The following is a 26,539-nucleotide window of genomic DNA, read 5'->3' on the forward strand; positions in this document are numbered from 1 at the left end:
ATGCCTCTACCTTGCATGTGTCAGTGAGTTTCTCTTACCTCTGAGCATGCTATGAGACATACTGAGTTCTATGAGGAATTCGGCTTCCCATTCTTCTCTAACCGGAAATAGCACCACTTACATTATCAATATGTCTACTACAATAGTACCTCCTACAGTCAAGACAGCATACGGGGGTCTAGAGACACAAAGAGGCCTTCTGAAAACTAACTAGAATATAATGAAAAAATCAGTAATCAGAAAAGACCATAAATGCTAAGTGCCAGGCAAGAGGAAGACAGTAAGACTATGAAACAGGAGTTCACTGGGATAATTTCGCCAAGTTTCATAGAAGAGCTAGAACTGAGTACGGTCTTCGTGGAAGAGGAGAATATTCTAGTATGATGAAACTGCACGACCAAAGCAGATTCCTTAGTAGTACAGCACCAAAGGGCACAGGCTCTCTGTGCAATGACTGTCAAGCAAGAAGGTTTGGCCTTTGCACTTACTGCCATGTATGGCCTGCACCCAGCATCTCTTGTCTTGGCAATGGAGTCCACAAGCTGTCCACTGATGCCAAAGTCGCAGAGTTTAATATTTCCACTTCTATCCAGAAGAATATTGGAAGGTTTGATATCTGCAAGACACAGATGTCACTCAACGTTCAAGTAATCAATCAAACGAGCTATATTCTAAAGTATTTCAAGGAAAAATACTGAAAAACCTCAGAAAACATAAGTGATCAAGTCCTTAAAATTCAGATAGCTAAGATGAGAAAATTTTCTGAATGCTAAAAACTCATTATCAAAAAACTTCTCATATTAAATTTAGGCATTCTATAAAGTTTTCTTTGTTTTCATCAAGAGACATACTCATTTACTTGTTTCAAATTCATTACTTAACAGTCAAAACATGCAGGATGAATTTAATCTGTAAGAGTATACTACTTTACAATACGTGTCAAAGATTATACAACGAAATGCAAAGTATACAAATGATAAACTCACAATTTAGTTAAAGGAGAGCTTTATCTAACTTAGGAAAGTATCCAATCCAGTACATCTAAAAGACCACAAGCTTCGGGATCAGAAAAGCAAAGGTTCAAGACCTGGGTCTGATATTCACAATGTGACCTGGGGCAAGTTCCTGAACTTTCACTTAGCAACCACAATTCCCTCATCTACAAAATATAAGTAGTAATTCCTAACTTTATAGGATTGTGGAAATGAAAACACCTATTACAGAAACTGAACATTGTTAGTACTCAGTAAATGCATCCACTTAATAATTATTTCTCCTTGAGAGATTTTTCTGATCTTAGATGGCTTCATCAAGTTTCTCCCAACCAACCTTCTTTAAGAGCCATCCTGGAGAAACCAGATTCGTTTTTACCATTCTCAGAGTGTGTGTGCTTTTCCGCACACCTGAGAAAGCTGAATCCTCCCCATTTGGTTCTCCAGGTTTTACACAGTCTTGTCACACTGGCCCCTAGGTTATCACCTCCTCCTCACTCACCATCAACTAACTCACTGCCAGTGTGTGCAAATCAGCTAGCTGGACAATTCTCCCCGCTTGCTCACTAATTCTCTGTCCCTATCTCAATCCTTTGAGGCATTTCATTGTCACTGTCATGGCTCCATGAATAAAAAGGACTGAAATAAATATAGGATACAAAAATATCTGTCTGTAACTCAGAAGGGGACCTACAAAAAAATCCAGAAAAGAACGCTTACCATCACTGACACGGCTGACTGCCTATCAAACATCCACTCCTAACCATGCCATCATCCTTTCTAATGGAACTTTCATTTTACTGAGATCTATCCTCCTCTGTGTACATCTATCCGCACCTCCAAACATGGGGTCCTGATTGGTCTAAGCTTATCAGGGTAGCCTCATGCTCCTTGCCAGGGACTAGTTTAGGTAAGGGCGTGAAGGAGACAAGAGAAAATGTGAGAGACAAGTAAGGAAGAGCTCCCTGCTGCTAAGACAGCTGCACAAGAGGAGACAGCTTCTTCTTCAAGAGGCTGTTATGCTAGGCGTGACACAGGACCTGCTTTAGTTGTTACTACCCTGAGGATGGAGCCAACATGTTAAGGAGAGCAGAGCCAGAAGAAGAGAGCCTGAGCCCTAATCACATCGTGCTTGGAGCCACCCTATCTTTGAACTTACTAGACAGATAATGAGTTTCCTTGAAGTTTAAGCCAATTAACAGGATTTTTCTCTTACTTGTAATCAAAAGCACCCTAATTACAGCAAAAAAAGCTAACTGATCCTAGCTGGTAAAAAAGACTGCTATAAATTCATCATTTTACTTAGCCACAGGAAAACCGAAGTTATTTCTGAAGCCTTTCCCTGGTATTTAACCTTGGGCAGCCATGTCTCAGTGCTTTACTGTGACTGGTGAGAATCCCTAAGGTAATCGTCAGATGCCCTAAGGTAATACTCCCATAATTACCAAATATAGCCAAAAAAAAAAAGGGAGGGAAAAACTCCAAAACAAGAACAAGATGAAGTACAAGAGGAACAAAATAATTTTGTTTAGGGACCTAATCCTACATGATTTTAGGCCAAAAGAGAAAATAAGAAGCCTACCCAATATTATTCTTAACAAGCATTAAGCCAGGCAAAATTAAATGAAATATTCTGATGTTCGAGGTTAACTAATTGCAGTGGTCCAGGGTCAACCTCAAATAAAAATTATTTAAATCAATGCCCTAATTACTAATTTCTTTAATCACAACCTTAGAGCCCTTTAACCTTAGAATTCAAGGTTTTTCGCATCTCTGAATACGACTGTTTCCTTTCTGTCCTGTGTTGTCAGGCTGAATCACACACTGCCATGTATCACCTTGGGTTTGTCCACTGCAGAATTACTGAGGGTACAGAACTGTGCCTCTTCAAAGCCACTGCCTCACTACCCCAAGCCTGGCATAGTACTAAGACAGAGCAACTACTTAAACTATTTGCTGAATTAAATTCCGGAATCCCACTGTCTCCCAAAAGACAGACACCAAATGTTTGAATTTGGACGTGTGTCTAAATAAGGCCAAGATAACTGTTTTCACAAATACAAATGCTTTAGAGGAATTTCAATGTAAAATACTAATTAAAGAATCTTCCTCAATTGACAAAAATATCCTCCCAAGTAAAGAAGAAACACTTGATAGGGACAGTAGCGTGCCTTTAAAATGATCGAGGGTGCTATCCTGCAGATCCTTCTTTGACGGTCCACAGGTTCACCTTCCTGCCTTATTTGTATAGACAGAGAAACATTAATTATCTATCAGGCAAATGAATAATTATTTTTCAACTAAGCCCCAACATTCTAGTAAGTTAGACTGAAATTTATAGAATCCCAAAGGGAAAAAAATCCTAAATTAATAATAAAGTTTTAGGGTACATATAGTATGTTTTGCTAAAAATACAAGTATTTTAGGAAAAGTTATACAATGCACTGTAACTTTTAATTTTTTTTCCTATTAAGGAAAAACGTTAATTTCTAATCTAAAAAGAAAACAATTCATACCCACCTCTGTGAATGATTTTCAAGTTTTCTTTTAAGTGGTTTAGTGCTTTCACAGTCTAGGGAGGAAAAAGCAGAGATGGATGGGATAAACAATCAATTTCCTTCTAATCAAACAGCACAATAGCTTACCGTAAAGTAACAGCTCGGGTAGCTCTTTGCATTCTTTTAGGCTTAATATTTCAATATTCTGTCCATTTTTTATGTTAACGGAAGATGCTAAATTATGATTTTAGATCTGAAATCATAGTTGCCTTTACACGCCCTTCCCTGACAGCTAGAAAAACAAACAGGTAACTTACAATTTTTTAAATAAGTCATTAAAAACTTGTATAATCTTTCTCACACCATCGAACTTTTTAGGAACAGATATATTTAGTACAAAAAGGTCCAACAGTCTGGTTCCATTATCAACCCTAATTTAAGAAGTTTTTCCAAATTCTCAGTTTCTCACAATCATTCACCCTCACTGGGTGTGGAGCCTGCAAAGTAATTTTTGCAGAGCCAGAATTTATCCTGTTGTTTGATCACTGCTCATGATCAGGAAATCAAAGATTTCTCCAGGAACAGAGGAAACAGAGACTTGAATTAACATTTCTACAACCTCAAACTAAAAGAGAAGTGAAGCACAGGCCTACCATTAGAAAGGTCAAGTCTCCGCTGCCATCAAGCTGCTGGGTGCGGAACATAAACCCGCGATGTTTCAAACAGCCAGGCTTGTTCATGGGGTTATTAATTAGCAAGAAGGGATTTAACACAAAGTAATTTTAAATGTTACGCTTAATACAAAGGATGATCACCAAGTCTAGAAACACAGGCAAATATATAATAAATGATTTATGAGTGTACATTACATATATTGCAATATAGGATAAAATAATTTTATCTATGTTTTCCACCTTCATGATCATCCTGTCGTGCGGTGGTTAACAGCTGGATTCTAGGATCAGACTGCCTGGGCTTAAATCATTTACACTTACAAATGTATGAATTTCAAAGCAAATTAATTACTTAACCTCTCCATGCTTTAGACTTGTCATCTGTAAATAAAAAGGGGGTTACACTGTTTACCATTGAGAGTTGCTATGAACATAAAATGTCATGAGATCTTGACCTGACACAGATAAACACTCAATAACCATGAGCTATTATCATTATGCTACTCTTGTTCCATGATAATTATTACGAATAGTAAACAGTTCCAGGATAAAGCTAGGTTTGGTATACTGAAGAGAGATGACTAAAGTGATCAACATAAAATTTCATACACCTGTCTGAATAATGAACAAGTTTCTAGTAAAACTGGTTTATACTAGACAGCTTCTTTATAAAATTATATGAAAGGGTATATATCTTAACAGCTCATAAAACATTTAAATTAAGCATTAATTCAGGTAAATAATTTAAAATATTAACATGAGACCTATTAATCTTAAGATTATGACTAGAGTTTAACCTGGCTTTTTAAATCCCAGTTATACACACATATCTCTTACCACTAAAATATAGTTCAGAAACTGTCTACATATTTTAACACTGACCCTTAATGATTAAACAGGATAAACTGACAATTAACAGGCAGACTATACTGGATGTGGAGGAGGCAGTGAAGAAAGAGGAAATTCATGCAACCAGAATATCTATCTTACAACTTCCTATAAAATTTAGTTAACACGTCCACTAATCCAGGTCATGTCATTAGTCCAGATTCTCAGGGGTTTCTAAGAAACTTCCTAACTTTACTCTGTCAAAAAAATTTGTTTTTCTTTGTGTGAAAAAACTGTGAATGACCTTTGTTAGCTAAAAGAACAGGAAAGGAAACGCTCATTAATTCGTTTTCAAAACTATAGACACATAAGCAAAACAGTGCCTCTTTTCTTTCCGGTACTACGGTAAGAGTGATGCGACCACGTTAGTGGTAATGCTGGTTACCGAGATTGCTGGTCAACAATTTAAGTAGTTTAGACAGAAGGGCCCAAATCTTAAACCACAGGAAATATACTTTGTCTAAAGAGTTTCCATTAAGGGATTTCAAGGAGACTGCTGCAATTCTGATTAATCTAAGCGGACATGTGATAATATAACCTATTTAAATACAGTTAAAGTAACAAGGGAAAGAGGAACAGAAAATTGCTTTTTCTAGGCTTATTTACAGCACAAATCTATTATGGTTCACTCTGATTTTAATGGAAAGAATACTGTAGTATTTATTATTGAAATGTATGATTTCAATATGTACTTTTCAATAATGAAAAGTGTCAATGTGGTATTTTGAAAATTGTTCTCACTACTTGTTGTGTTAATTACCCCACAGAAGTGATTTTTGTCTCTTTTCCTATTATAATGATTTTCCAGGAAGGTCAGTAACATTCTGTGAAGGGCATGCAGATGTGTGCATTCAAAACTCCAGCAGCATCTTCATGTAAGTATGTATACAAGGAACAATTTGAAAAGCAAGTACTTACTGCTAAAGTGATTTTGCCTAAAATTTCTTCTGGAATAACATCATCTAGTTCACTATATACATATTTGTAAAACTTATCAAACGAGGTAGACATGAGTTCCATACAGATCCAACAGTCACCCTATAAAAAAACGAATATCGGTTATTCTTATACATCTTAACATTAAGTACCACCTTTCCTTTACTTAAAATAGAAATACAATGAGAGAAGAAGCAATCTTCTTCTTCCTCTTTTTTTTTTTTTTTTTAATTTTTGTTCCTTATTAAAGCGCTGGACAGAATACTCTCCTCACGTTCAAACACGAACTTAGCTGCCCAATTTTCCCCACTCTTAATTGTGAGGATGGGCGTAGTCCTACATAGAAAGCCTCTGGACTTTTATAAAAATTTTCAAACTTTGCCATGATTAAATAGAAAAACAGAAAATATGTGGGCAACTGTTCATTCTCACTAACAAAGGAAATAGATTACAGGAATCTTGAGAAACTCTATCAACTTCTTAAATTAGTAAAAAAGAAAAAGAAACACATAAAGCGAACCCAATGCCCAAAGTCCTCGCTTAAAGGCCGCCTTCTCAGTGGCCGACACTGAAAACGCCCAGCTCAAAACGCAGGTCAGCCCCCTCTCAGCATCCCCTTAACTGCTCTACTCTGTAGCGCCTTTATCATCTTCTAATATAAAATATAACTTACTTATGTATTATGGTCTTCATTGAGCTTCCCTACCAGAACATACAGTCCACCACGACAGGGGCTCAATAAACATTCCTTAAAAGAACAAATGCTGGCTATAATCAAATCATTCAAAAACTACTGGCAGCGTTATAGAGTGTTTTAAACCAGTTTGAAGGCAATGTGACAATAAAACAAGAGAAATGAAAGAGCCTATACCCTTTGATAGAGTCATCCCATGACTGGGAATCTAACTTTAACAAATAGCTCGTAAATTACAAGAAGAAAAAACAAAAACAAACTAAAAACCTCTGAACTATCTCAAGAAGAAATGGTACATTATTAAAAGAATTACCTAAAATTAAATTATTTTGAAAACTATACAGTTCATGAGGTGTGCATGAGAAAACACAGGCTATAAGCAGATCCCATGTTTATGATGCTGTAGAAGTATGTGCACATATAAACAAGGACTACGAAGTACCTTGTGAGACTGAAAAGAGCTATCGGGATCATGACAAAACTTATCTTTAAAAAAACTTTTATATGGTTACTAATTTATGGATCCAGCTATATCCTCAGAGACTTTCTACCGCTAACCTCCTTCCCTAACGTCTGACTTGGATTGATCATACGGGAGATCTATGCCCGTTGAAGTAAAATGGCCTGCTCAGAACAGCACTGCTAATTAGCGATAGAGCCATGAACAGAATCCACTTTACGTAACTCCTTTCTCCTATCAACACCTCCAATGCAAGGACATTTAACTCGTATGTAGAGACAGCACATGCTGTGATGACTGCCGAGATGAATAATGCCGCTCTTAAAATAGAACCACCTGCTGCAACATCCACGTAGCTCCACGGCTTCACAGAATGCTGATTTGTAAAGCATATTTGACAAAGTGAACTTTCACTTATAGTTACTGCAATCTTTCTTCTTAGGTCTCTTTTTCTGGGTGCTCTTGCAGAATAACCTTCATAAACGACGAACACTACTAACCCAAAACACATACTTGAATTTATTTCAATCTAAAGACACCATCTCAATAGATTTACTAGAATTTTTTAATTAGAGAAAAGGATAGCACATTTAACTCACCTACTTAGAAAAACAGCGAGGAAGGAACTTAACTTCAGTAATATAGCAAAGGGGGACAATCATTGATTAGAGTGTGAAGGCCTGACCTACTCATCCAGGCCCTCCCACTTTCCACTTACACAAGCTTGGGCCTCATCAACTGCTAACTATGAAATGGGATGGCCCCACAATCTCCAATGGACTATGATAAAGATCAAATGAGTTAACGTATGTAAAGCACAAAGTAAAGCGCCCGGCAGCTGCTAAAAACTAGTTAAGAAAATGAGGGGAGAAGGGGAAAGGATGGAAAAACAGGAAAGCAACCAAGAGCAGGAAAGACAAGGGAACAAGGGAAATAAAGGTGAGAAGTAAACTGAGGTGAGAAGGGCAGGTACAAAGGAGCAATTAGCTCCAGGGCGAGAAATCTTTGTAGTTTCTAAGGCACATAACCTAACGTAAATGTATTTCTTCTGGCAGCTCCTTTTGGCCATAACTGAGAAGAGACAACAGCAATGAGCTGCGTTTAAAAAAAAAAGGAATGGTTTGAGCTGCCTCAAAAGCAGTGACAGCAACATTACTTTCACGTTCAAGCAAAAGACAGGACAACCACACCACTGAAATACAAAAATAAAAATTACTGAATACGGATTTACTGAAAAGGAAGGTAGAGGGTAATGAAACTGAACTACTCAGATCAAGATAAGGGTTTCAGAGACAACATCCAGATAAAACCAATAACATAACTTTTATACCAACAGGAACAACTTAGAAAATAAAATGTTTAAAAAGACACCACTCACAGTAGAAAAAAAAAAGCACCTAGGAATACATCTAACAAACTAGCCTAGCCAGACTAATCAGGAAAAAATAGAGAAGATACAAATTACATCAGGAATGAGAGAGAGAGGGAGGTAACATCACTGTCGATTCTACAGATATTATGATGATAATATAGGGCTACTATGAATAACTTTATACCAATTAATTTGACAGTTTAGATGAAAGGCACAAATTTCTGAAAATAAAATCAAACTACCAAGTATCACTCAGGGAGAAACAGATAACCTGAATAGAACTCTTTGAAAGAAACTGAACTGCAAAATAATTATGCTGAGTAAAAGACGACGAAAAAAAAAAAAAAAAAAAAAGGAGGGGGTACATGCTGTACGATTCCATTTACATAAAATTCTAGAAAATGCAAACTCATCTACAGTGGCAGAAAGCAGCTCTGCAGTTGCCTGAGGATGGTGACAGCAGAGAGGAAGTGTGTATAACCTACGGGACACAAGGAAACTCGTGAGAGGTGGGTATGTTCATGACCTTGATTATGGTGATAATCCCAGAGGTGTGTACGATTGTTCCAACATATCAAATTGTATATTGTAAGTATGTGCAGTTGATTGCCAATTTTACCTCCATAAAGCTGTACTTAAAACTTGCCGGGGCAGGGAAGGAAGGGGAAAGGACAACATGAGCAGAAGCAGGGGTAGAAAGGGAGGCGGTGACTAAATTCGGCTAACATCACCGCCTTTTACATAACCTGATGAACTCCTATAGTCACAGATTACTCAGAACAGTATTTCCTACACCGGAATTTCCCCAACCTCAAAAGATATCTTAAATAAGGGATTCCTTGCTATTAAATTCTGAAAATGTATATATTAAAAGACATTTTAAAAGTGCTCTAAGTCTCAGTATTGATAACATAAATAGTAGGTCTGGCCTTTATGTAAGCTACAGGCTAAAAGTCACTTTCATTATTCAATACTGGCAAGCTCTTTTTTCCCTGTCTACCAAGTCTGAAAATGAATTTAGAAACCTGTGCAATTAGATGTCTTAATAAATTATCTAAATAAAACGCAAGCTGTATTTTGGACTTCTTATCCTCATTTAGTTTCATCCTAGAAAGAAGTATACACAGGGTTGGAGACAACAGCAATAAATGAGTTACCAACTTCAGTATTAAATGTTATTTATTCACTGCTCCAAATAAACTTATGGAACTTTCAGAGGCTCAATATTACCCAATGGCAAGATTAACCTCTACATTGTTGCTGCCAAGAAGAAGAAAAATAACATCTCATGGCTCCGTGACTGTTGGTTGACTGAATCAGACCAAGAGCTGATGTCCTGTGGTCATATAAATTATGTGAAATTAAATACTCTGGAGGCTTTTCACAGGGATGGGAGTTACAAGCATTTGTCGCTCTCACAACAAGTCCTGAACGCGCTCATTCGTGTCCAGTCTTTCCTTTCATAAACCCAGAATTCTGTGTCTATTATCAAAACTGAAGGTCAAGTCACCAAAAAAAAGATCCTTTTAAGTGATCTAGCTCAAAAATCTTTCTCCAAACCATTATTAAATAAATGTTTATTATTTTTAACCATTGTAACTTCTGGAAAGTTACAACTTTGACTATGCATATGCACTCTTCAAGGTGAACTTTCTGCTTCTAAAACTTCATTATTCAGAAAGTACCTATTACTTCCTGCATTCTAAGATCTAAGCGGGGCGGGGGGTGGCTTCATGTTCAGCCTAACTAGGCATTTTGTGACTTTACACAACTTAACTGTATAGCTCCTGACCCTTCATCTTATCATACTCAAAAACTGCAATGTTTAAAAAGCAGATTATTTCTTAAATGAAGCTCAAGTTCTTTATCCCTGGACCACTTGTGGCATAACAGAAAGAACAGTGAGATTTTTGTCTCTGAAGTCCTGTCCGTGACACTTCTTGGCTGTGTTACTTTTGTCAAATTAGTACTCATATCTCAGTTTCCTCCCTGGAAAGAGGGGATAATACCACCAACCTGCCCGAGACTGTTGTGAAAGTAATAAATGTGGGATCTATAGAGCATTCAATAGATGTTAGTGCTTATAGATGCATATCTCAATTCCAGTCAACCTTCCTGAGATATGAAACTGAATTTTACCCAGCTGTTCATAAGGAATCATAACGATCCTGTTCAGATACTATTCCAAGCTTTTTGTTTTGTTTCCAGTAACTTTTCAATCATGGCTATCACTCTGCTTTCTTTTCAAAAAATCAGACTTCACACTATCTAGCCTGGGGCTATATATTTAAATGTTGCTTAAATGAATTATCAAGTAAACGAACATGAGAGATAAACTGGCATACCTGAGCACTACGGAGGTGAATTAGGGCTGAGATAGAGCCCATGAGAGTCTACGGAGACAGTGAGCACAGCATGGAAAAGCTGACTGTGGCATCCAGTCAGGAGAGAAAATCTAGTCCATTCCAGGTAACTACTGCTCTTCATGAGATGTGAAGAGTAGTGTGGCCAGGGGATTTATGATTATGAAGAAGAAATTCATGGTTTGGGGGAAGAAGGGAGGAGGAGATGGCAAGATTCCTGTGCAACGTGAAGAAAGTTCCAGATTCATGATCTTACAAACAGAATAACAGTATATAATACTTCGGTGCAGGATACAGTTACCTGCCTGAATACATGACTGTGTGCGCTGATGTGATGTAATACTATGTGACATGGGGAAGAAAGTTAACAAATTCAACAGATCTGGTCATAAAAATGAACACTCAAGTCAAAAAAGTACAAGAGGAGAAAGAAGCTATGTGAGTCTAAAACTAATAGTGATTAATTAGTGATTCAACAAAGGGATAGGCCCTATCTTGAAGGAAAACGCTTCTGGTTAATAGAGTTATCTATTAAGAGCACAGAAAAATAAATAAATATTTCAGGATTGGGTGAAGAATTAATTGACGAACCTCTAAGGTCTTCTCCAATGATAAGATTTCATATCTTTCTATTCAGTGTAACATTCAGTCCTGTCTTACAACATAGTATTTTTTAAGTCAATAACGATAACAAAACCCCCAAAACGACACCCTCTGCGATCCAGTCCCAAAAAGAAGGGCAGGGTGGGAGGCAGTTTTTCCTCACCAGTTCATAACAAACGCACCAGTACCAGCTCATCCTAACATTTTCAAAATGATAATGGATATTTTTTTAAGAGTATTTAAAATGCTTAAGAGTTCAGTTCAATTCCCATTCACCTAACTAAATATCACAAGTGTGTGATAACTGTCCAGGACACCATAAAGTATTTGATTCACTGACAGCTCCACCTTTCCCTCCTGAACCCAACTCACTTCCCTGCTTTGGGGAGTGGTGTGACTGGAAAGGAGCAAGTGCACCGACAGCTGCAGGCAGAAATGATAACCTGTAGCAGGATACAGGAGAGTCAGAGACCAAAAGAGATATATGATCCTGACACCAAGAAACTAAAGTTCTAGTTTCTACATAAAAATCTGGATAGCAGAATTAGATAAAAGAATTTCTACTGCAGCTGTTAATTTCCATGTCTGATGAACTTTACTGAGGATTGTGGGTGGACACGAATAAATGTTTATGCTAAATGCAGATACATTTGATGACAGAAATGAATGAAAGTTTAAAAAAGGGGTGGGGGAGGACTGAGGGAGCTCAAGGACCAAAGAGATAGATCTAAATACAGTAACATAGGGCTTCCCTGGTGGCGCAGTGGTTGCGCGTCCGCCTGCCAATGCAGGGGAACCGGGTTCGCGCCCCGGTCTGGGAGGATCCCACATGCCGCGGAGCGGCTGGGCCCGTGAGCCATGGCCGCTGAGCCTGCGCGTCCGGAGCCTGTGCTCCGCAACAGGAGGGGCCACAGCAGAGAGAGGCCCGCATACCACACACACACACACAAAAAAAAAAAAAAAAAAAATACAGTAACATATTTAGAAGCCAGATGATTTGTCAGGTTCTTAAAAAACAGAAAATATTTACATGTGAAGAAGGAAATATGGAATTCACAAATGACAGCCATAAAATACTTAATTAACTAATATAATTAAAGTATGAAATTCACCCCTTAACCAAAGGAACATGAATGGTAGAAATTAATGTGTAAATTATCATGGTGATATACTAAAATGCTGAGAAATTAATGTATTACTAATGTATGGCATTTAACTGAAGATTAGAATCAAATCCTGCCTTCCTCTTACTTATTCCAAGTAGACGTCCACTTGTCAGCAAAGACCCAAGCTTAGGTTTATTCCTACCTCTCTGAAGAGTGCACCATAAAACTGAACAATGTACGGGCAATCACTACTTCGCATCACTACATCCAAATCCATGAGAAGTTGTTTTTGCTCTTTTTCATCCACTGTTGACCGAATTCTCTGGAAAAAAACGACAAAAGATGTCACAAAAACATAAAACAACTTTAGAAACCAAAGAAAAACCACTACCACAAGACTAAAAATTCCAAGCAGACTTCACAAATACTAACCAGACATTAAAAATTATCGTCTTCCTTATACTTTACAAGAATAATTTTATCACAGAAAAACAAAATAGCACTTAGAAAAAAATTTTTTTGACAAGATAGCACTTAGAAACTCTTTAAGGGACACAGGGCTCTTTAACCACAAGCATTCACTGATGATGATGGAAGGAATGCCCTGCAGGCAAATATAAAGAAAATCTTAACAAGCCATCCTCTCAACAGTTTACGTTGAATAATTATCAGTAGTTTCATACATACTTTTAATCACCATTTCAGAATTGTATGGAATCTGGGCATTCAACGCTAGAACAGCCCTCTTCACTCCCTGGCATCCTTACGCCTTAGCATCCTCCTTCTTTAGAGATGGAAAATAGCCCAGAACAGGTAAAAGTGAGAACTAGCGTAGGGGCAGCACACAGACTACGATCCATGTCTCCCAAATCCTCTACTGGTATCTTCCCCCTTCACCACGCTTTCTGTATGTTAAAAACAAAAAGTTCTACCTGACTCTGCAACTCGTGAGTCAGAATGCAGGGCAGCATAAACATGTGGAGGAAAATCCAGAAATGAGGAGACAGAGGGCTGTTTGTCTACTCCTCAGATGATGAGGTCCTCCTCTGTACAGTGCAGACCTGGGGTACATCCCCAACCCACCTGTACAATGACGACTCTGCACAATTCTAAAAGACTCCCACAAAAGGTAAGGGTCCCCAGCCCTGCCACCCACCCAGGAACTGTATAGAACATGGAGATGTTCAGAGCGACAGCTCCCACTGCACTAGAGACAGGAAAGAATCAAGTTCAGACAGTGTAAAATATTAATAATGAAGTCATAGTTTAATGACAAGGCATGCAAACAGCTCTGTTCTCATAAAAAAGTTCACAATGTCACACCGCGCCACTGTGTACAATACACAGCACATACTTACAAGGCAAGTTAGTATCAAAAAATATACAAGGTGGCATTTTGTCTTCCAAAGACTTCAAGGTATCTGTCCTCAATGTTCTTGAGAGGGTGAAGGCAGTCAATTAAACTCTTGAACCCATTTTACAGAAGAGAAGCCAGAGGCATAGAGAGATACAAAAGATGTATTCCATGTGACACGACAATAAGCAGGTGTATAAGGAACAGAAGTAGGTTCTCTCATTTTCATTTTTCCCACACTAGATGAGGAATTCCATATATTCCAAATACAAACAAATTTAATTTTGCAACTTAAAATTTACAGCCTGCTAGCTACAGTACTTCAGACCAAATAAAATTTACTAGCTGGCATCCATCTTGTACATACTGATTTATTCCAAACTTTCACACTGAATATCCTGGCCAGATAAATAAGAAAAAAATAAGAAGAAGAATGAAAAATAAAAACAAGTAAGACTCGCACTTTGAAAATTAAGAAAATCCCCCCCCTCCCATTTCTGTACTTTCATAGTTTGCAGATTAATAATTTTGCTTTGAAATCAACATCGGCATAATGTCTGCTCAAAAGGGATAGTTTTAAAAAGTCAAATTAGCGCAGAGATGTAATTTGTATTTGCTCAAAACATGACACTGAAATTTTTTTAAACATTTTAATTACATTAACTTCTGTTTTAAAAAATATAACTTTAAAAGTGTAGCTGTGAAAATACTAATTTGGGAACGCTATTATTTTTAAAAGACTTAATAATCCTATGTATCTAAACTTAAAAGACAAAGAACTGGTAATTAGAGACAAACAGGGAAGAAAAAGCAAATGATCCTCCGGTTGCGGAAGATTTCTACCTACTAAAGAATTCTCGCTATTAATAGATTTAAAAATATTTTTTCTATTTTTACTATTTTTCCTCATTTACAAGTGTACTAACACACACACCTATAAAACACTATGTTAAAAGATGCCCTCCTTTCTAGTTTATTTTTTGCTTCCCTAAACTGGTTATATGTTTTTCTAAATTTACAATAAACCTCAGAAGTTATCATCAATAACTGACTCTCGGGGACCAATTTCTAAAAACACTGCTGTTGCTACAGAAAGGATACATGTTACTGTGTGAACTGGAGGCCTAACTGAAGTCCCAGCATCTAATTGATGTAATAGGATGATTACTAACCATACTGGAGAGAGAGTTCCTGGCACAGCTGTAATCTTTGAGATCGTCAGCATGGTAGGAAAATCTGTCCATCTGTAAAATATTCTTCAATGCCACTGCTAGCATGAAAGAGAACATGGGGGGGGCTGCCGGATGGCCTACTGCTCTAACGATGCCTGTCACCACCTCCTCACACTTTCTGAACATCTCGTCCAAGTGATGGGCATTGGAGGACTAGCTGCTGGTACTGCATCTCGATTGTTTAAAATTGAGCAAGTACAGCTAGCTCTTAATTATACTGATACTAAAGTTTTAGGGTCGTATTGTAACATTTATTATATGTGAGGAATTAATAAACTAAGCTAATTCAAAAGGCCTGAAGGACTCAAAGAGGAGATTAACTATAAGCATACGTCTCCTACAATAGCAGGAGCTTCAAATTAATGATTTTAATTCAGTAAGTCAATAAGTAATTCAAGTTAGAAAACACAAATAATCGATGATTCAAATGACAAAATACTTAGTAATAAAAGTCACTACCAGGAAAGTTTTTCTAATTGAACATCAAAGTAATGTGTATGGAAAAGATTTCTACCATTTGAAATAAGTAAGGCTTGGATTCTCTAATGAAGGGAGCATAATCACCAAAAATGGAACACATCACTGAGAGCAAACTTCCCTTCTCCTTATAAAGCTGTCCTTAATGAGGGTACTGGAAAATGCAAACGCAAAGGTGAAGCCAATTACACTACTTGAAATTCTCTTGTAATTTAAATGTTCAGAAATCAAATGTGTTGATAAATGCCTTGAATTACAGGAAACTTTCATTTATTGATACCAAAAATTTAAAGTTAGATAAGGCGAATGTTTACTTGGGCTCAGCAAACCCTTTTTTTTTTTTTCTGTTTAAGAAAGTAGAAAATATTTAAGAAAATCATCTCAAGAACCTTAAGTTTTAAAGAAGAGTTTCACTTTCACCCAAATATCATTAAAATTACTCTTGTTTCTTCATTATGGGGCTATTGAGCTTTTACTTGTCACTGTTTTATTAACCTAGCTTAAGTTATCACATTCTCTCAGGACAAACTAAACTACTTCTTGAAAATCAACCTACATAGCATTTCCAATAATGAAGTATTTTCAAATTATTACAATTTTACTTTATTTGGAACATAATGTAGAGAAAACACTTTTAAAGCAAAACAAGAATTACTACCCTACTTATATAAGCAGTTTGCTACAGTGAAGAAATTTATATACCTGAAGCTAAAAATATATTTTTTAAATTGTTGTCCAAATCTGTATACAAAGCTGTTTTATACTCTAATAAAGCTTTAAAAGCAGGTAAATGCCAATAAAAACTGCATGTAGCTACAGATCAGCAACACCAAAATGACTCTCATTTAAAGACACTTAGTAGAGGCAAAGGGAAAAAAAGATAAACTAGTTCCCTGGTTGTATGACTATTAGTGTTATACATGGTTCTTATCTAATTAAAAAAAAAAAATTCCAAAGAGCTTCACTTATCTAAAGCAGCCAATCCAACTCATGCCATTGGCTGAAGCAGCCACAAATTCAGTTACTAGAACCCTGTAAGGATTAAGCTACAGTTATAGAAAGTTAAGAAGTTCCATAGGACAAGCTAAAAAATTTAAGTTAGAAATTGCCCTCTTGCCCTCTCCTACCTCATGCACAGAACCCAGCCATGCCCACTTTGAGAACAGTCCCAATCATATAGAAATACCAGGAAGTGGTTGAAAGTTTGCTTTCCTTCTTCCTGTACAATGTGGCATCTTCAAGTCATTGGTAAATTTAAATGTTGACAGCTTATACCTGGCCTCATCTGGAACGCCTCAATTTTTAACAACTTGAATTTAAAGTATAAATACTCCTTTACTGATATGAACAGCTATTTAAACATGGCACAGTTCTAGATGTCCTCTAATTTTTCACTGGGATTTCACACACACTATTCTCTCGCCTTATCTCCAAACCCTGCCAACCCGACCTCTCACGTAATTTGCTGGTACTCATCAAGGATGAATAGTTAGGAACAAAACTAACACCAGTAAGTATGAAGGACTTTCAAGTTGATTAAGACACATTATTAGGATGGAAAGGGACTGGGGGAACTATTAAAACTAAATTCACTGAAGGACTGGGGTGGAAAGGGCAGAAAGAAAGAAGCCAAGAGGATGGATGAAAACAGGCAGTACGCACTCTTAAGGAAACCGATTTCACCCCTTCTTACTGAGATACTATGACCGCATTAGTGTCACTTGCTTTCTCGTCTCTCTTTCTTTCCTAAATTTATTTTCAGAGGTCAGGAGTGACATGGAGAAGGGATAAAGGGAAAGAGCATGATGATGACCCACTCGCTATTACGGGGTAAGGCCAGGATGGCTCAACTGTGGTAAAGAGGAAATGAAAAAAGGCCCACAGGGTAGGTCCTCAGAAGTGGGTCTCCAAGGAGCATTTTGCCTGGGCGCTAAATGAACACCTAGCTGATTCCGGTAGTGTCCTTGCCACCCACTCTGATTCAGAGTTAACCCACATCTCCGTGTCAGAGTTCTCAGAGCTAGTTCAGTTGCTAGAGAAGCCAGGCGCACACCAAAGCACTGGGGCCCGCCCTGAAAGGACCCCAGTCTGTGTCTGCCTGTGTCCTATGCAAGAACTCTGGACTCTCACCAAAATCCCAGAGTTGTTCTACCTGCCAACTCAAGCTATAAGGAAAGGTCAGGCCAATGACCAGCTCTATCTGTTGGATAATGTGTGTGTGGAGAAGGCCCTCTGGGTAACCTGATCCCATTCATGTTTACAGAAGGAGAAAATAGGTCATCACATACTCGAAAGACTCAGGGTAAAGGAGACTGTTAAGTCATACATGTTCCTGATTAAAAACAGTAGTTCCACAATGTATACGACAGATGTTTCTAGGATCTGGGCGTTCCAGGCAAAAAAGATACACGTCACCTGCAAACATATCACGAATCAAGAACCGAGGAGTCCAGGAACTGACTTCAGAAAGACAGACTTGAAAATAGCAACACAGTCAAATAAACTTACAAAATGTCTATCAATTCTAACTGATACTCCATCTGTGTTTTTGTTTTGAAATGGAGAAGATACATGGGGAAAGAGATGTGGGGAACAGAATAAATGGGAAAAGTCATGTGAAAGGGCATGACCACTAGCCCTGGCAGGTACAGTCTCTAAACTCTCACATGACACATTCTTGCGGGGTCTCTGAAGGGCTCAGCTGAGGGTCCAGAGGACAGTGGAACAAGGTGCCCGTGTTCATCTGTGGCTGCTTAGAGTAAGTTAGGAATAAGGTATGAGTATTCAAAAGTGAATGAGGGGTGAGTTCCCCGATCAGAAATCTGGGCACGGACACGACGAAACTCAGCAAGGTGATGTATTCAACAACTATAGAGGAACTCAGTGTATGGCTTTAAAGATTATTCTAGGCATTGACTAAAACAATTTAACACGGAATAAAGTGATGCAAGCTATTAGTATCTGGGCCATTAGGCAAAGTGCTCCTTTCAACTCACCGCCAACCGAAATCAGAGCACCAGAAGGTCTTTAGCCTTCGGCAAAGCCGTGTGGGATCCGCTATCACCTGCAGGTAGTTCAAACTCGGCTCTCAGTGGCTGGGGCTCATCCCTCTAGCTGAGCGCCTCTCACCATCTAAGGTGACCAACAGTATTTATATTCTCTACTCAAGTAACTGCCAAATATCTTGCCGAAACGGGATGAAGGCTTGCGCGATCACTCACGGGACAGCAATGAGATCAAGCGCTCCCTGTTGTGTCGACCAAATGGGGCATTCAACTGCGGATTTCTTAAGAAGCCATGTGATCCAGCCAATCGAGTGAGAGCCTAAGACACTGGACGAGGAGACACTGGTAAGTGTCACCCGTGCAGGAATCCTAGAGCTGGTACCTGGGCAAACACAGCACATGGGATCTCGAGTGGACTCCTCTCCACAGAAAATAAAGAGGGATGGAATGAAGGTTCTACGGCATTTCATTTAAAATCAAATGATGAAGAGAGCACGGATTTCTTAACTGATATAATTGTAATAAACGTATTTTGAAAGTATCCAGTTCCTAGGATCCACACACACCAACGCTGCCCTGCCAGAAGCGCAGCCTTGCCCCTTGGTTAGGGACTCCTCCTAAGGTTAATATGTGAGAGAATAAAACACAAAGGGGAATCCACTGCCAGTCAGTGGAATGACTTCAGACCGACCTAAGTCAGGGAGGTAGGGGACAGGAGAGCAAGGGTCACACGCAGATCCCCAAGTGTCCCCTTGGATTCTTACAGACATTCGATCCTTACCACAAATGTGCTGCTTTCCCAGCAGAGATGTCCAGAATTCAGTTCTAATACAAAGTTGGAAAACCCCAGAAACCACTGCAGCACATCAGTGAGCTATCACTTTCCTCTGAGCTGCAGGAAATCCTAGGCATTCTTATTTGCCTAATTTCAAAACAAAGATTCTGTATCCCACAGATGCAGCAAGACACTTAACCTTAGCTGCTAGAGTCTTCTAAGCAGATGACATAAAAAAATGTCCAAGATATCTTACAATACTATCACTAAGAAGGTCAAAGCAGATGGCAACATCAGCCAAAACAAACAGTAAAAAAAAAAAAAAAAAAAAAGGCAAAGTATTTGGAGTGCTGATCACAGATGCAAAACTGTTTTTCATGTCAAAGAGTAACAAATTGTGTGTCTGTTGAATCAATTGTTTTAAATTATGAAAACACATGTTTTTACTAAGGAAGAAAGAAAGGATACTAATTCTTAATTGCAAAACCATCTGAGTCTTTAGAAGCAATTTAATGAACTCTCGATTGTATCTTAGTCAAATTAATTAATTAATAGTAGGACCTCCCCTTCTTCTCACTGAGGATACTGAGGTCCAATTAATTCCTTCTACATATCTTGTGCTGTGCGTCATCAGAGAACGTGCGAGATCACTTCCAACAACATATGTGATATCACGTCATGGGAAGACCTGCCCTGAGGACAAAGTTAACAGGACAAGCGTGGTAAGTCTTGACAAGGGTGGTATCATCTTCCTCTCTACTCATTACATCATCCACATGTAAAGAGCACAATGTTAACCTCAGCCCTGAAACATTTAAGGGCCTAAAGATCATAAATGACAGATCACAACTTCGGTACCCATGACAATACAGTGAGATAAGAGAGAAATCTGATATACAAACAATTACAGAGGCATGGCTATAACATAACAAAGAATGACAGAAAATGTGCAGGAGGTATTGTTCAAATATTGTTCCAGAGGATCCTCATGTAGAGTGAGGTGTGTTAAGACGGGTTTTTCTCCAAATAACTGCATAAGCTGGGATACAGTCCTATGTCACAGTTCAGTCAGGTCAGTCAAGTGAAGGTAGAGGGTTTCAGAAACTAGGCGTCTAGAATGTTCAGAAACAAAAATGGTTGATTAAAGTTCACCGAGAGCAACCATTTCCAAACCGTCCACGTGGATCCCAAAGGCTCCTTCCTCAGCACTCATGCCCCAAGGGCTTCCGATATGGGTAGGCACCTCCTATCCATCACATCAACCAGAATAGCACTAATTTTGTCTACTTTATTTATTGGGGTCTTCATACAATTCTATTAACAGAATCCACTAGGTGCAACAGCAAAAGAAACACACGCAGACTAGGAGTTCCAATCCCCACTACGCCAGGGACTGGGGGGCAGCCCGGCCACATCCTTGGGATCTGTCCACGCCTGGAAGGGCACCACTTACACTTTTCATTGCAATTCTACAACGTTCGAGCAACATTAGCAACATAAAATAATATGGGGCAATCAGCTGCGGATTTCTTAAGAAGCCACGTGGATCCAGCCATTCGAATGAAAGCCTAAGACACTGGACTCGTCTCAATTCAAAACAAGATAGCCATGGCTTCTGCATCCCACAAGTGACCTGGATAATCAAACGCTAGCGCTGTGGACCTTCGAAACTCAACAAAACTGCCTAACAAAGTTCTCTATACCATCGCAAAGCAGCTTTTCTAATCAAGGCCACGCCTGTCAAGTACCATTCTACTGCCTTCAAAACACGGTGAAACACCAATGCTTGAGACTAAAATGACCCTCCTCCGACACAGCTCACAGCCCCCCCCCACGCAAACTATTCAGCACTGAACTTCTGACAGAAATGGCGAGGTCCCCACTGCCCAGCTGCCTCCCACACTCGCAGCCCCACCTGCACAGGAGGCCCACCCAGGGAGCAGGGAAAGGCCCACGCTGCTCTGCTCAGGGAGGGCCGGGCTGTGGTGCTGACGTTCTCGGGCGGAGGGCTCTGGTCCTGCCCACCAGGCGTCGGGGTAACCTGGGTCTCAGCTCAAGCACACTGACGTCAAGACCCAAATACCAAGGAGAGGCGAGAATGCAGGAATCGCGATCGGGCCAGCAGCCCGGGATCAGGAAAAGTTAAAGTAGCACAGCAGGGCACTTGGAAGAGTAGAGGCAGAGCCCTGAGGGTGGCAGGGGGAACGCACGTCAGGCGGACGGCCAAGGAAGGGAAACGCCCGAAAGCCTGAAGCAGGAGCTCACAAACTGCAAAGGGCCTACTGCTTTTCTGGTTAACTCAGGAACTTCTCAATTAGAAGACTCGACGCTCATCCCAGTGACCAGCAGTGACGACCTCCACACCTTCCTACCCCATCCAGAGGCCCAGCATCAGCTCCGCCCTCCAGTGACACGAGACCTTTACTCCCGCGTTCACCCTCCAAATAACAGTTCCACTGCCTTCTATCTTTAGCGACAGCAATTTCATTCCCCTCTATCCCCTCCCATTTTCATTCTTTCCCACTCTCCCCTGTTTTCTCTCTCATAGCCTACAAACAAGAACAGGGCACGATCCTTCAAGAAGTCAATCCGGACCCAATTAACAACAGGGGGGGGGCAGCGCAGGCCTGCAGGAGGTAAACCCTCCCTCTGGTAGCAATCTGCCTTTGCTGTCCCACTCGATTCCAGCCATGGGCCTGAACCATGGCACTGCAGCTACTCTTCCTCACTCTTGACTCCTGTGTCCCTGGATTGTTTTGAGTAGATTCTGATCATCTGTGGACTAACTCTGCTGGGGGTTTCTCCCAGATTTGAATTTCTCTAACCCTAGCTTGGAAACCTAATCCTGATTGCTTCTTCAAACACTTGGCCCGAATTCTGGGCTCTTCCCAGAATTGGTTGTAATAACCAGCCCTGCCAGACGGCTAAGCAGAGCTTAGCTAAGCCCTACTTCACCTTAGGAGATGGTGACTGTACGTGTCTAATCTTTTCATTCAGTGGTTATTCCACCATCGTGCAAAATGGGGCGTGAAATAATGTTACTTGCAGAGGATACCGATCCAAGCCTGAAGTACCAGCCAGAGTCAAAGGACGCCCCTCCTGAGCTTTAAAAGACCCTGAGGCCACGATGGCTTTGCCCTCAGCGGTCCCGTGACTCGGTCGCTCAGGCAGAGTTAGACAAAGTAGTACAAGACAAACTACTCACAGAAGAGTAAAACCTGCTTATCCAAACGTGTGCAACTAAAAATGAAGGATTCAAATTCCCCACATCCTAGGTCTAACACAGAACCTCCCTGGCAGCTTGGGGAACTGTGCTCAGGCCAAAGGTCAAGAAACTATGGTAAGTATAACTCTTACATATATTGTGTTATCTTGCTGAATCTGATTTATGGTATCATATCTGATTTTTAGATTATCTCTCAGAGATAATTATTTCCTGTAACTAGGAACTCATTTTTTCAAGCGTTTCTTATATGTGGCCAAATAAATTTGGGGAAGGGCTCCCTCAAAACTAAAAAAGAGGAATAAACGATAATTTTTAAAAATCAGGTTAATACCACAGTTCACTTTGGTGCAGATACTGCAAGTAAAGCTTAGGATAATTTCCAGGATAAGCTTAATGACTGATAAAGAAATCCTTCTATGGAACAGGATAGAAAGCCCAGAGATAAACCCACACACATATGGTCACCTTATCTCTGATAAAAGAGGCAAGAATATACAATGGAGAAAAGACAGCCTCTTCAATAAGTGGTGCTGGGAAAACTGGACAGCTACATGTAAAAGAATGAAATTAGAACACTTCCTAACACCAAATACAGAAATAAACTCAAAATGGATTAAAGACCTAAGTGTAAAGCCAGACACTATAAAACTCTTCGAGGAAAACATAGGCAGAACACTCTATGACATAAATCACAGCAAGATCCTTTTTGACCCACCTCCTAGAGAAATGGAAATAAAAATAAACAAATGCGACCTAAATGAAACTTAAAAGCTTTTGCACAACAAAGCAAACCATAAACAAGACGAAAAGACAACCCTCAGAGTGGAAGAAAATATTTGTAGATGAAGCAATTAACAGAGGATTAATCTCCAAAATATACAAGCAGCTCATGCTCAATACCAAAAAAACAACCCAATCCAAAAATGGGTGGAAGGTCTAAATAGACATTTCTCCAAAGAAGATATACAGATTGCCAACAAACACATGAAAGGATGCCCAACATCACTAATCATTAGAGAAATGCAAATCAAAACCACAATGAGGTATCACCTCACACCAGTCAGAATGGCCATCATCAAAAAATCTACAAACAAGGGACTTGCCTGGTGGCACAGTGGTTAAGAATCCCCCTGTCAATGCAGGAGACACGAGTCTGAGCCCTGGTCCAGGAAGATCCCACATGCCGCAGAGCAACTGAGCCCGTGCGCCACATCTACTGAGCCTGCACTCTAGAGCCCGCGAGCCACAACTACCGAGCCTGCGTGCCACAACTACTGAAGCCCACGTGCCTAGAGCCTGTGATCCACAACACAAGAGAAGCCACTGCAGTGAGAGGCCCGTGCACCGCAATGGAGAGTAGACGCCGCTCACCGCAACTAGAGAAAGCCCGCGTGCAGCAACGAAGACCCAACACAACCAAAAATAAATATAAAATAATAAATTTATTGTTTTAAAATCTACAAACAATAAATGCTGGAGAGGGTGTGGAGAAAAGGGAACCCTCTTGCACTGCTGATGGGAATGTAAATTGATACAGCCACTATGGAGAACAGTATGCAGGTTCCTTAAAAAACTAAAAATAGAACTACCACATGACCCAGCAATCCCACTACTGGGCATATATCCTGAGAAAACCATAATTCAAAAAGAGTCATATATGGAATCTAAAAAAAAAAAAATTAGTTCTGAAGAACCTAGGGGCAGGACAGGAATAAAGACACAGACGTAGAGAATGGATGTGAGGACACGGGGAGGTGGAAGGGTAAGCTGGGACGAAGTGAGAGAGTAGCACTGACATATATACACTACCAGATATAAAACAGATAGCTAGTGGGAAGCAGCCGCATAGCACAGGGAGATCAGCTCGGTGCTTTGCGACCACCTAGAGGGGTGGGGCAGGGAGGGTGGGAGGGAAATGCAAGAGGGAGGAGATATGGGGATATGTGTGTATGTATAGCTGATTCACTTTGTTATAAAGCAGAAAGGAACACAACAGTGTAAAGCAATTATACTCCAATAAAGATATTAAAAAAATAAAAAAAGAAATCCTTCTATATTAAGTGCATAATAAGACACTTAGTATACAGTGACTTCTAGTGGGTTTTTCATTTCACCAACACCAAGGAAAACTTACAGGAGTGTGAACCGCTGTCTCACAGTTCCTTTAAATCTCCCCATTCCTTATCTCAGAGATAAACCCAGTGCGTGCTCAGGAACAGAACCATCTACGTGTAAAATGTCAGATCTAACTCCTCAATCGTACAATGCCTCTGTGAATCTGCACTCGTCAGTCTGGTCTGTGTGCCTAAGTGAAGAGTGAATAAACTCTCGGTATGATGAAGGGCTAAGTTTTTTCAAAGAGACCAACAATAATACATTTTAAATTTGTAGTAGATGGCATATACTACTCATCGAATTGGTATCCAATTTTAATATATATTAATGCACAAACACTCTTCCAGTATTATACGAACTCATGAAATCCAATCCTTACACTCCATCGATATATTGACTGGAATGTCAGATTACCAAGTTCAGTGAGAGTGTGGCCATATCTCATTTTTTCCTTTTTCATTTTAAATTGCCCTCCCACCACTCCCATGCTAAACTATCATGCTTGCTCAAGAATTCGAGGTGACAAAGATAGACAGCATCACCTGGTGAGTACAGATGTGACAGTTATCAGTCTGTGGGTCCCATCACCACCTGAGGAGTACTTCTTAAGAGCTGGGGTTTTTAATAGCATTTCCAACAGGGGATCTCAAAATAAGGTCAGATTACAAATGGCAGACAACAATTTCCTGTTTTCACTCTTAAATTCTTTCAAAATTTGACTAAGCATTATACAGTTGAAAAGTTAGCAAATTAAGAAAAACTTTAACATCCAAATGAAGGAGCTTCTTTGTTCACCTTTAAAACCTATTAACCATGATTAAAGTCTACCCGGATTTACCAAAACAGTTTATGATGCTGACCAACACAGGAAAGCACACATAGCACAGACTGAAAAAAGCAGGACATAATTATTCAAAAAGTTCCTCCCCTGGTATCTGGGAGAAGAGTTTAGGACTTCAGTTATACAGGACAGCTTTCCCTTAAGCCCCAGGCAGTAAAAGTGACCGTCATGCACAGACAGTACATTAAGGGCAACGCAACACTCATGCAGAAAAGTCTAAATAGAATGACTTTGTTTCCACTCAGACTACAGCTCACAACATAAAAAGAGAGAAATTATTTTACATTCCAAGAAAAACAACATTTTATTTCAACAGGTGATCCAAAGCAGAGTTCTTAGCCTGGGCATCTTTAGAGGTCTGTGGTTATATGCAAAATTTTGTACATGTATCCATCTTCCCAAGAAAAAAGTCTACAGTTGTCACCACATTGTAAAAGAAATACAACCAAAAACAGGTTAGGAACCCATAGAGAGAATCCTAAGGTTTCTCCCCACCATTAATTTTTCATTAGTTTTATATAACCCAGCAAAGAGAAATGCTCAACAGTGAAGGAGGCTAAAACAGAGTAACATTTTGCTCACAATAAACTTCAACACAGGCAGCATTTTATGCTAATGTGAGACAAATCCACTCCCAGAAGTCAAGCAGGAAACAGGTCACTCCTCTCATCAAGCCATTTTGATAAACTCTCAAAACAGGGAGGGGACTGCCAGGAAGATGATTAGCTTAGACTGTCGGCAAACCCATTCTCAGTTCTTGCAAACTGGGAAAGTATCTGTTCCCATAAAAATTTTAAGTTCGATGAGAGTGTGGCCATACCTCATTTTTTCCTTTTAAACGGCCCTCCTCCCCCCATCACTGACTTTCCTGAAATATCTTACACAGAGCAAATATTCGTTAAACATCTGAACAAACACGTGAACAAGT

General features: G+C 39.5%; 1 protein-coding gene across 3 annotated transcripts in view; it reads right to left on the reverse strand.

Annotated features, from left to right (window-relative positions):
* MAP2K4 (mitogen-activated protein kinase kinase 4) overlaps positions 1-26,539 on the reverse strand; it is a 102,842-nt gene that overhangs the window by 18,551 nt on the left and 57,752 nt on the right. For all 3 annotated transcript variants that reach the window (XR_003682788.2, XM_024127633.1, XM_024127634.3), the window contains 4 exons: positions 12,789-12,908; positions 5,971-6,090; positions 3,513-3,564; positions 489-616 (listed from right to left, as the gene is read on the reverse strand). Coding sequence is in view for 2 of the 3 variants with exons in the window: in XM_024127633.1 (XP_023983401.1) it covers positions 489-616; positions 3,513-3,564; positions 5,971-6,090; positions 12,789-12,908 (420 nt within the window). In the remaining variant the exon portion in view is untranslated. The remainder of the gene's footprint in view (positions 1-488; positions 617-3,512; positions 3,565-5,970; positions 6,091-12,788; positions 12,909-26,539) is intronic.

This window comes from Physeter macrocephalus, chromosome 14 (genome assembly GCF_002837175.3).
Source record: "Physeter macrocephalus isolate SW-GA chromosome 14, ASM283717v5, whole genome shotgun sequence".
In the NCBI taxonomy this organism is placed as follows: Eukaryota; Metazoa; Chordata; class Mammalia; order Artiodactyla; family Physeteridae; genus Physeter; species Physeter macrocephalus.